Source organism: Hydra vulgaris, chromosome 05 (assembly GCF_038396675.1).
Source record: "Hydra vulgaris chromosome 05, alternate assembly HydraT2T_AEP".
NCBI lineage: Eukaryota > Metazoa > Cnidaria > Hydrozoa > Anthoathecata > Hydridae > Hydra > Hydra vulgaris.
In genome coordinates this window covers 22318837-22331477 of record NC_088924.1, presented here as the reverse complement: position 1 = coordinate 22331477, position 12641 = coordinate 22318837, and the positions used below count along the sequence as shown (strand labels likewise).

At 25.1% G+C, this 12641-nt stretch overlaps 1 protein-coding gene and 1 long non-coding RNA gene across 2 annotated transcripts; one reads left to right on the top strand and one right to left on the bottom strand.

Moving 5' to 3' along the window:
• Nucleotides 1-2299: 2299 nt before the first annotated feature.
• LOC136080256 (probable serine/threonine-protein kinase DDB_G0272254) lies at nt 2300-4372 on the bottom strand. The gene is made up of 3 exons (XM_065796871.1): nt 3491-4372; nt 3317-3409; nt 2300-2458 (listed from the first exon to the last, which is right to left on the bottom strand). Exons 1-3 carry the CDS (start codon nt 4370-4372, stop codon nt 2300-2302), a joined length of 1134 nt encoding a protein of 377 aa, XP_065652943.1.
• Nucleotides 4373-7261: 2889 nt separating this feature from the next.
• On the top strand, nt 7262-11731 carry LOC136080008 (uncharacterized). The gene is made up of 2 exons (XR_010638376.1): nt 7262-7397; nt 9621-11731. It is a non-coding gene; the product is annotated as an uncharacterized LOC136080008 (long non-coding RNA).
• The last annotated feature ends 910 nt before the right edge of the window (nt 11732-12641 follow it).

Below are 12641 nucleotides of genomic sequence, written 5' to 3'. Positions count from 1 at the left end.
TAGAATATATACATAGCTTGCCGTAAAATCATTTTATTTTAGTTAAAAAAATGATCGGTTAAAACAGAGCATACAGATTTTTTTTGCTTTTATTACAGAATTTGAATCAATTAAACTTTTTGGCCAAAAAATTTTCAAACAAAAGATATTCTATAGGTTGTATGACAGATGTTTAGTTTTTAAACTTAAAAAACCTTTAATTTTGAACTGAGATATTTTCTTTGTTTACAAACATTCTTATTTATTTTCACGATTTAGGTTAAACACTTAAGGATATAAAATTCCAAAAATTTGTTGTGCTTACTTATTCATGTGAAATTTGTACCTCATTAATAACAAATAAAAAAACAAATTTTCATTATTTGCCGAAAAATCTAATCGCCATTTTTTTTGTAACTTTATCAAACGTAACTTATGCGCATGCTCACAATAAAATAACAGGCTTAAATCGCCGTGGTTAGAGGCTTGGTGTTAAAGTAACCATTCGTCTTATGATTATAAACAAAAAAAGTAATAATAATAATTTCAGATACCAACGGAATTTTTTATACATAATAATATTACCTTAATAAAATTTTTAATAACTTAAAATAATAACTAAACAAATTTGTTTTACGAAGATTTTTGCAATATTTCAATTAATCATTGCCGTGGATAGTGAGTCAAAGACAAATGAGTTGTTTTTCATCTAAAGCTCTTGTGAACCCTTTATATTTATGCATGTTTTAAATTAAAAACTTTAAGGATCATACAGAACGAAGTTTTTGGTGCGGAAGTAAAAAGTATTTTTAATTTATATCATAATGTTGAAAACTTTTTATTTTAATAAAGCTTTCTTTAAAATATTCCTGAGTAAAACTGGTTTAATATAAATTTTTATTTGGTAGTCATTTGTAAATGAGTTTTCAAATCTGAAAATATTTTTCTGCAAAATACTTGGGTAAGTCGCATTAAGTTAATTTAAATGTATTTACTACTTTTTGTCAAATTTTAATCAGGTTGAGACATATATTTTCGGTTATATACGATATTAAAAATTTACATTGGCAGCCAAAATATATCATGATGAAAATTTCATGTTAATTTATTGTTTAAAATATAGTTAAAACTTTTCAAATTTCTTATTCGATTAAATCTTATTTAAGCGAACAAGAAATTTGAATTTTATAGTTTTAAAAAATAAAAAGTTTTCTTAAATGATGCACATTCTGAAAACTAAAAGTAGATATTTACAAAAAATATATTTGCAAACAAAAGCAAGATTTAGAATTTCTATATATAACTTAAATTCAATTTTTGTAAACTATATATAACTTTTATAAATTCAATTTTTGTAAACTATATATAACTTAAATTCAATTTTTGTAAACTAACTTTTTCTTTTTTCTTCTTTAAACTTCTGGTACAATATCTTTTCCTTCATAAAATAAAAAAGTTAACTGTTATAAAATTTCTATCAACTTGACTACAAAGTATGCTTTAAGAAAATAACGCTATTTCATAAATCAAATGTAAATCAAACTATTTATATTAAATGTATTTTATCTGAAAATTATAAATATTATATTATAGAATTTTATAGAATAAAGTTCTATTTAAATAGTACAAAATAAACTAATACAAAAAAAATTAACTTACATCTGAGTGCCAGTCAAGGTTATTTTCTCCGTAACAATAGGTTATTTCTTCAAATTTTTCTATTTTTCTTATTGAGAAGAGGCAAAGAAATGGGACATTCTTTATGGTTAACTTTTCCATTTTACAGTTAGGAAAGTATTTAGAATCATTAACTAGCCTACCAAAAGAACCATCATCTTTGGTTGCATCAATACTAAATATTTTAAGATTAAAAAAAAATTTAATAAATTCGAGTTTGATTAGTTTTATTTTAGATGACTATAAAAATCTCCATATATTTGGGCCAATGTTGATATTTAAAGTAAATAAATATCTTTTAGTTAAGTCAACAAACTAAAACCAAAATATTATACGTAAGTTGTATTTGTTACTAAACAAATTTTACCAATATGCTTCATTGTTGTGCTTGAAACTAAATACATACGACCCAAAGCCTTCATTTTCATAAATTTCTTCAAGCTCTTTCATTTCATTCTTTTTTTTTAAGACTCCTTGGTAAACAGCAACAAATTCACCCTTGCCTATTTCTGTTGTTGTAAATACTCCAAACCCTAATTTTTTTGTAAAAATGCGTATTTTTAGAAATAGTTTTAAAATAAATTTATATCGATGATAATTATTAGTAGTTTAATTAGAAAAATATGTATTATACTCCAAAGAATTATATTGTTATTTCATAAATCAAATATATAGCTTTCTTCGCAAGCTTACCTTTGTAATCATTTATAATTTTTTTTTCAAGATTTTCAGGGTCAGATTTACTCTGGTAAAACTTTTCTGCTTTTTCATTTTGAAAGCAGCGTGTCTTTTTCTGAGTTAACTTTAACAAACAAAAACACAACTTATTAAAAAATAAATATATTTTAATCTATATTATTAATTATATCTAGTTATTACTTCTTTGTTTTACAAAATCGCGTACTAATTTTATTTTGCTGTTTTTTAAAAGAGTAATCAAGTAACTTAAAGCATATATAGCATATAAACTTAAAGCATATATATAAGCATTTACTTTCTTTGATGAATCCAAATTTTCAGACTAATTTCAAATAAAACTTAAATAGAATTTAAAAATACCCAACACATATGAGTTAACTTTCTTTAAATAAAGAAAAATTGTTCCATACTATTTTGTTATTCATTTTAACCTTGTTATTGAAAAAAATTGTTTTGTTAATTATATATATATATTTTTTTATTACACGGGTTCTAAAAAATACGTTTATTGAGCGTTCAAAAAACGTCTGAAACGTTCAACAGACTTTCAAAACATGTTTAAAAGAAATCTTTTTTACGTCCCGTGCCCACTGGGTATTGCTTCTAGTTAATAATAAAAGATAAGAAAGTAGTCAAAGTTTTAATATTGCAAACGTTTAAAGTTCTATAGTTTATGCTAATGTCATTTTATTTTGAAATAAAACTCCCTTTTTTTTTGAATCAAGTTGGGCTATGAATTCCAGTTAAAAAAAATGAAATCTTTTTTTAATTCCAGTTAAAAAGGAATACTTTTCTTTATTACAGTTTTGTTCCAAGAATGAAGTCTTATTTTTAAATAATAATCAAATTTTTTTAAACATTATTTTCGTGAATTCAAGTTTAAATATTTCCAAAAATATTGCTCATGAAAAAATATGATGGTTAAAATAGCTGTTTTACTAATATTACCTTTTTTTCATACCTGCCTACGTTCGTTGAGTGGATAGTTTTTTGCTTCTTGTTTTGGTTTTATTGCTTGTTTGCTTCTTCTATCTTTATTTAGGGTTTTTAAAATCTGAAAAAAAAAAGTTATTTTATTTTCATCTTTAAATGTTAAATCTATTGAAATTTTGATATTACTTGATACTCGACTTACCTTATCAATATCTTTTCTGACTTCTGGATTTTTGTCCCAGGCATTGCAAATCATTTTAAAAACCCAAGTTTCATCATTAAATGTGTAAAACTGGTTTAAGTCATTTATATTAGGTCGTTTATCTCGACTCAGAGCTTCTATTAGGAGAGAATCATTGAGTATAGGTATTATTTTTACCCAAGGGCTTTCATATCCAGAAAGAACTTCGTAAGCTGACATTGACCAGGAATAAATGTCTGACTTAAAAGATGGAGATTTAACTTCTTGTTTGCAGATTTCAGGTGCTGTATAAGCTAAAGTCATTCCTAATAAAAAAGGTTTATTTGTCAGGGTGGCATGAATAGTTTCTTGTATTAAGGATAGGTCATCAAAATCAGTTAATTTGACGCATAGTTTGTTTAAAGTTCCAGTGACCAAAAGATTAGATGGTTTAAAGTCTGTGTGTACAATTCCAAAATGATGTAAAGTTTTTAAACCTAAGGTAGCTTGTTTGATAATGTCTAATCTCTCGTTTAATACATAATGATCATTTTCATTAAAAATTTTTATCATTTGGGATACATTGTTTACACATTCATCTCCAACATTTACTCCGCAGAAGTCAAATATTAAAGCTGATGGTCGCAATGAGTATCCTCTAAACACTACGAGGTGAGGGCAAACTAGTTTGCGTAGTTTATCTGCAACCTGTAGTGTTTTCTTCTTAGATAAAGAATGTTTAAAGATTTTTACAGCCACCGGATCACCTTTTAGCTCATATTTAAAAATAGATGCAGATGTCCCTTCACCTATTTTTGTACAAAAAATCAGTGAAATATCTGTTGAAAAATCTTTTACTTTATTTTCTAGTTCTGACAATGATTTTAAAGAGAATGTAGCCATTACCTATAATTGAAATAATACTAATAAAATTTTTATCTCTTTAATTATTTTCCTAATCTCATACTAACTTCCTTATTACGACATATATTTGGCAACTTTTATAATTATTTATTTCTTAAAATATAATAGAGTTAATTGACATATGAACTTTATTAGATGTTTAAACTCTGAATAAAACAGCAAGTTCGCTTCAATACTCTAGTTTGAAAGCCAACATTTTTTTATATTTATTTATACTTATTTTTATATTTTAAAATAACTATAAGTTTAAACAATCAAGATATTTTTGTAAAATATCTGATCTGCAAGATAATTAATAAAACCAAACGAATCTTTTTACATTCGCTTTCTAAAAAAGCTATTTATCTCAAAATTTGCCTAAAATATTTATTGACAAAGTTAAAATCAAAAAAGATTTTGTTACTAAATTTTTAGGAGTGGTTCTCGATGAGAACTTTACATGAAAACCACATATTGACTATATTTGCTCAAAAATATCTAAAAGTAATGGAGTCTTATATAAATCCAGATTATATTTAAACAAAAAGAACCCTAACCCAACTTTATTACTCATTTTTTCACACTCACATAAATTATGCTAATTTAGCACCAAAAAAAAATTTTACAATGCCTTTATTGCCGTCAGAAGCAGTGGGGAAACTAACATATCGTAAAACCCGCAATGCGAGGGAGCCCTAAGCTGTAGGAGATCCAAAATTTTATATATTATTTATTATCCATTTTAAATTTTTGAGCACGCCCATGGAACTGCTAAATTTTTAATCTATTAAATTCAGAATGAATTTATTCATTGTATTGCTACACGTTTAAAGACAATGCTAACCAACTGTATTAACAATGCCTCTTTTTATACATTGATACCACGCTAGACAAAAAAAAAGACTAACTAAATCAAGTACTTAGATATATTGAAATAATAAAAAATGAAAAAGATGAACCAACAATAATTGAAATTAGGGAAGTTTTTTTGGGTTTTGCAAAAGTACACAACTACACAGCTCTTGGATTATATAAAGCAGGGATGTGGAGTCCCAAAAGGACTCCGGCTTTATATATCTACTTTTTCCAAGTCTGTAGTGTCTAGAGGCTCTAAACATGTTTGTTGACTTATGATCTGCTATAAGAAAAATATTCATGAGATTTAATGGTTTAAAACTTATTGTTTTTAAGCCCGGAGTCGATGCTGCCATTGTACCTAAGGACTCCAGGTTCACAAAATGATTGTTCCTCTAACCTGAAAGTCTTAATTTTTTTTCTATTAGTAGTTCATAAACTTATTTATATTTTTATAGCTACTGGATACCAAAAATAAAAATGAAGTAATCTTTTTGTGACTTTCATATCCGGAGTCCTTTTTGGGACTCCGCATCCCTGATTTAATGGTTCTTTATATTATAAAGAAACATTAAATCTGCTTGAAAAGAATATCAAGACATTAAACAAATGTAGAGGACAAGATAATAAAAAATTATTTACGCAGTTCTACAGACAAAGAACATTTGCATAACCTATCTATATTAGAAATCGAAGCAAAAACAGCCAACACCATGGAAATCAAATACGTGATTACAGATTTTGCCAATTTAAAATCAAGGAGCATTGATTTGCAATTTTAAATAAACTGCAATTTATTTGTTTAATTTCAGTTGTGTAACAGTTTTTTCAATAAATAAATTTAGATAAAAATTATTACTTTTTTTTGTGGTAAATAGTATTTTGCGAGGGGGTCCAAAATTTGAAATTCCGCCACTGGTCAGAAGCATGCTATCCGCTTTATTAATTTTACGGTTTGTTTTACTTATTCCAAATTGTTATTTATGGAGATAAACTTATTTAATATTTACGAGCACAATGTTTATAACGTGTTATGCTTTACTTACATGTGGAAAAACAATTTAACTTTACCTATCTTTAAAATTTTATTTCTCTAAACCCAGTATACTTAGAAACAAAAATTTTGTATATGAACCAATTTGTAGAACAAAGTTTAACTATTTTTGCACTACATTTCGAGCACCATATAACTATTTTTGATATATCCAATACTTTTTTCCCGATCTTTAAAAACAAACTTAAAAGTTTTATTCTATTTATTGATGACGTATTTAAATTCTTTTTATAATAACCACGTGTGCGTCTTTTTTACTTTTCTTATGATGTGGAAAACATTTTAAATTTGATCGAAAAAAACATGTTTTTTTAGATATTTATAGTTTAAGCACTTTGTAAAACATGTTTTTTTAGATATTTATAGTTTAAGCACTTTGTAAAAGTTCTAGCTTTTTGATATATTATCACGTCTAAATTAAGGACGTTTTTTAATTTTATTTAAAACAATTCGATTGAGCAAAATCCTAAAGAAGTTCAAAATGTTACTCCTAAATTCTGTATAAATAAAAAAAAGCTCGAAGAAATTTTAATTTAAAATCCAATAAGAAGAAGAGTTGTATTAAATCTATTTGTATAAAGCAAAGATAAGTTTTTATTTATTTCATTTTATTTAAAACATAAATTACAGATTGTCAAATATAAGGTTTTTACAATTTTTATAAAGTTTTTACAAATTTTTCAGTTTTTTAATTCGACGTAAGAATCGTCTATAAACTACGTCATGCACTAATGGAGTGGGGAGGGGCGAAGGTTTTCAAAAAAATCAAAAGTTTTTTCTCCCAGAGATTTAAGTTAAATAAAAAATCAAAATAGCGTTTAATTTAATATAAATTGCCTTGTAAAAGAGCTTAAGTTCTCTTCTTTTTTTCAAACAAATTTAGCATTGCGTAATTTATGAACGGTTTCTTAACTGAAGTTCAACATTTACCGTTTCTTTACGTCATTTTTATGTCATTCTGTAAAATAGATTTTTTCTAAACAGTGCGCAATCTGGCTTTATTATATAGCCTTATGTTAAATTTACGACAAGGAGCGAGTAGTATCAGTAGACGTATCTGACTTAATCTTTTGAATCGTTCGCATTCTGATTGTTTTAGTTTTGCTTATAGCAAAGGTTCGTATCTGTTATTATATTTTTGAACCATAAAGTTAATCAGTTAATTAACTATTTTAATATTTGTTTTTAATCGCTAAGTTGTCGAGAAGTTAATTGCAATACTTATTTGCCGTTATTACTTTTTGCAGTTTGTTTTTTTATATAGTTGTAAAAGTTATTATATATTTTGATTATAACTTAATAGGATTAAATATTAAGATTATTAAAGGGTTAACAACTTAAAATCAAGTGATTATATATTGTTATAGTTACATTGTTATATTTATATTGTTATAGTAAACATACGTTGGCTTTTCTTTAAAATTTATAACATCAATTGAAACAAATTAGATGTAACAGGTCAATTAGATTTTAGTAAGCAATGCCTTTATACTTTTTTTAATTGATTATAACTTTTTTAAACCATAGTTTTTCGGATTATATATTTATACATAAGTAATTACTACTTAAATTTCAAGCATAATATTTTAGTAAGAAATAAATAATATAAATACCGATTCAGGTATTTATATTATTTATTTCAGATTCAGATAAATACCGATTCATCATTATTATTCAGTTAAATTATTGTAAATTTTAGTAATTTAGTAATAGTTAAGCATTGAAGTAATATTTTTTATTCTTGGTTATTTAATTTAAAGTGTTTTTATTATCATTTTAGAGGATCAATTTAAGCGGAATGTCTGCCTTATTAGAGAATTTATTAAAGAATTAGAGAATGTTAACAAAAAAATTCAGATATTCAGAAAATCATTGTAAATTGCTCTAACAAAGTAACTTGTACATATTGTCTATTCTATTAGGATTGAAAACCATTATTGTAATTTTATTTGTTTGACTTTTTTTTTTAATCCTTCTGATACAGCGTCTTTGCCAGATTATTTTAAAATCAAGGAAGAGTTAAGGAAATTGAATTGAATTTTAAAAAAATTAGGGAATATGGCACTCCATTGAACTTACATAACTTAATTAAGTTGTAAGTCATACACATTGTTTTATGAACTTCTCTTGACTTACATTTGACTACATAAGTTGTAATTGAAAAGCATTTTTCTAAAGGAATTGAAGTATGATTTTTTCTAAAGTTGAGTTTTGATAACTTAAATTTAAATCAGGTGATCAGGGAAGCACACCTTAAAATATTGTCTAACATCCCCTAATTAAAGTTTTAGTAACTTTAATTAGGGAGATCTTGTAAATGATAAAAAAAATCATTTTTAGGTATCAGCAAACACTCTGAGATTTTGTCAATATTTTTGTTATTAAGCATTTAAAAAGATTTGACTTTTTAGTACTGTAAATAAAGTTACTAGTGCTTCAGTATTTTTGTTACAAAATTTTTTAGACTTCTTAGAACTAATGGCAGATCTGTATTTCAAGCTCTTAATAGTAAGTCTGTAAAGAGGTCTTTAACAAAACAAATAATAAAACCCTGCCCCTTAGAGTTAGGCTCAGGGTTTAGTCTGGGTATGGCTTTCAATTTAAAAAAAATTTCTTTGTTGGGTTCAGGGTTGTGAAGTTGTAAATAAAAGTTTTTTTTTGGTTTCAAATTTTTTTTTTTTAATGTTTATAATGAAACAACTTTTTACTCAAATGGTATTATAATAAGTTATCAAAACTTGCCATAACAATATTGATATATATTTGTCTCATATATAAGTATAAGCTGTATAGAAAAACTATAAACAGCTGTAAGAATAATCTATTCATATTTCTGCACTGGTTTTTTAACGAGTGTCTTTTTTGTTTTATTGTGTTTACCTAAATTTTGTGTTTGCCTTATATTATTACATTTATGTCGCAAAAAAGTGTTGTTATTAAGCAAAATTACTTTTAAGTTACTTAATTTTTAAAGTTGGGGTTTAAAGTTACTTAATTAATATTAAGCAAAAGAACTTTTTTGTGTTATTTATAAACTTTATAAATATTTAATTTTTTATGCAGTACATACAATTTATTTTGTAACTTATAATAAATAAGAAAAAGAAAAGTCATTAAATAAAATGTACTTAATGCACATTGATATTAGTAATGTTAGAAAGTATTAGTAATAATAAAAAAGATGTTTATATAAATTAAAGATATGTAACAATGTAAGGAGTGCTTTGTAATTATTGCTCCTAAAATAATAAGATTATTATAAGGCTTAGAAAAGTAATAGCTAATATGTTATGTTTAATTAAAAGAATTAGAATTTGAAAATGTTTTTTATTTATTTAGGTTTGGCTGTTTTTGGGCGCACTTTGTCATGGTGTCTGCTATTAATTCTAACGCTATTACCTACATATAAAAGCACAAATAAACAAAATTACATTAGCTTCTTTTGTATTATATATTTCACACTTTATTTGTTATTCATCAATTACTAATCATTTGAAACAGATAGCCAACTACAGTTAATTATGTTATTAATGTTCTCCCAGACTTATATGCAAAATTAATAACATTTTATCACAAAGATTTTTATTATTACTGTTAATATTTATTAGAAATGAAATTGAGTTCAAACTAATTTTTTTTTGTAAAATTAAACCTGAATTAAATTAAAGTTGCCTTGTTAAACTCAGGGACCTCTGACATTTTATACAAACGCTTTTTCGCTAAAGCCGCATGCTGTTTAGCCAAAATTATTTTTTGCTTGACTAATTGATAAATAAACTTGTAAGATTATTTGATAAATTAACTTGTAAAATTCGCTTGTAAGAGCGTTTGTAATAAATTTCCGTCTAAAATCCAAGGTCAAAAATTTATATCAAACTGCTTTTCACCGTGTAACTCGAGCTGTATAAAATAGCCGCATGAGTTATAATTTTATCGAAGGTAAAATTGTAAATAGTTTATAATTGTAATAGTTAAAATTGTAATAGTTTATAATTTTATCAAAGATTAAATCATAAACTAGTATTTACGTAGTTGAGTCGTTCTCTAAAGCGTATTGAAAAAAAATCATAAGATTGTGGAGTCATAAATAATTTCTAAAGATATTAAAATAATATGTATAATCAAATGTATACTGCAAACAATTTTTACCTTGCGATGAAGAGTGATTCTTTTCTTTAAATGAATGAACTTTTAATTCTCGACTTTAAATGAAGTTTTCGCACAAGCAACTATTTATCTAGAACGGCGCAAAATCTTCGAAGTTCGAATTTTTCTTGTAATATTATCTAGAAGTTTCCTTGTCGTATTTATAATGTCATCTTCGCCACATTCTTCCTCAAAGGAATATCTAGAAGTTTCCTTTTAAAATTCATGACGTCATCGCTCTTTATTCTTAAAAGTAATATCTAGAAGTTTTAAATTTATGATGTCAGTAAAACGAGTGCTTACTTCAGTCTTATTATTTCAGCTTACAACTAATTTGTTTTATCTGTGGATAATAGATCTTTTAAAAAAATCTATACCTTTTTCGGAAATTCTTTCTAGAAACTATATTTATAATTTATCTAATCTCTTGCCTGCAATAAAATGCTGTTCTACTGCTAAAATGAAATCGAAGTAAACATGCAGACTCTTTATAACGACTTTTATTGTTAAAATAAATTTTTTTTGAAAAAAAGTTTTTCAAGAGTTCCTTTTTAAATAATGATGTCGTTTAAGCAGTCCATCTCCTTTTTTTTTTTGAATTTTATGTAATGTTCATAATTTAAACATTTTGAGCTTTAATATTTAGTTATGATTATTTATCAATCTTGTTGTGGAACATTGTTATGTGGAAGACTAAGATAAACTATATTCAACAGATAAACTATATTCAATCAAAAATTGCCAGAACTGTAATGTATCGAGTCCGCCAATATATGTGAATAATTCAAGTCTCAAATTGATATGTTTTGGGCTGATTCACTGTTTTATTAACTATGCTAATATATCATGGGCAAGTACACATAAAACGAAACTTGAAAAAATTTATAAGCTACAAAAACACGCTTGCCGAATCATATACTCTAAACATAAACGTGAACATGCAAAACCTCTTATTAAAGATATGAATATGATGGATATATTTGAAATAAATATCTTCCAGCATCAAATTTTTATGTATAGATACTACAACAATTTTTTACCATTAAATTTAGATGATAAGTTCGAAATAAAGCTAAATGAATAGTATTATCTAAGATTAAATAGAAACATTAACTATAAATTGCCTCGGAAATGTAACAAACTCTCAGAATACTGTATATCTTATCGAGGACCTAAATTGGAATGAATGTGAAAAGGATTTTAAGTTTACGGTGAAGTCCTTAAGTTCATTTAAGTTTCAAGCATGAAAAAATTTTTTTTTAATGTAATGTTCTGAATAATAAAAAAATTATTTTGTATTTAAACTAATTAATTTTTTGTTTTTTTGACTATTATAATAGTCACATTTTAACGTAAAACCAAAAATTTTTGTTATCGGCGGATTTTATACTCACTCTTTAATTTTTTAACAAACGACTACACCAATTTTTTAATTTTTATAAACTACATTCTAATGTTTTCAAATCAAAATGTGTTCTAAATTCTTTTCTGATGCAGATTTTTAACTTTTTTTAAAATTTAGTTGATAATTTTTTGAAAACTAGACTTTTAAAAGCAAATTAAAGACAGACAAACTGAGTTCTTAATTTTTCAAAAATTAAATTTTTTTTTCAACTAATACAGCTCAAAATTTGATGCAGGTTTCTAATTTGCATTAATAATAAGTTTCTTAAAAAGTTTTTGCATAATATTTTCATTTTGAAACAGTTTTAAAAAAATGTTCATAGCAACGGGTGTAGCAATATCGAGTATGTACATTTTGTGTTGTTTTTCAGAATTACTGTTTCAAGATTAGGATTTATATACTAATTGCCACCTAATATTGTGTTTCTTTTATATGCAGACATACGATTTTTTTGTAATTTATTAAATCTTTATTATAGAGCAACGTAAATAAAAATGTGAAAAATCATATTTGAGTGTTTATTGAAACCGCATTATTTATATTGGTATGAAGCCTGTAGTTTAAATTTATTAAAAACTTAAAATGGCACCAGATCATTTTACTTTAGCTGGTTTTTATTATAAACAAGAAATTAGTAAATAATACAAAATAGATAAAAAGATATCACTATTTAAGACATAAAAGTTTTAGGGTTTTTTCGATTTCAACATTTATCAAAAGGCGGTAATTTAAATTTACACATTTGGAACAGTTTTGCAAAGTTACATAACTTCTTTGCTCATTCAAAAACTACAACTTCAAACACCTTT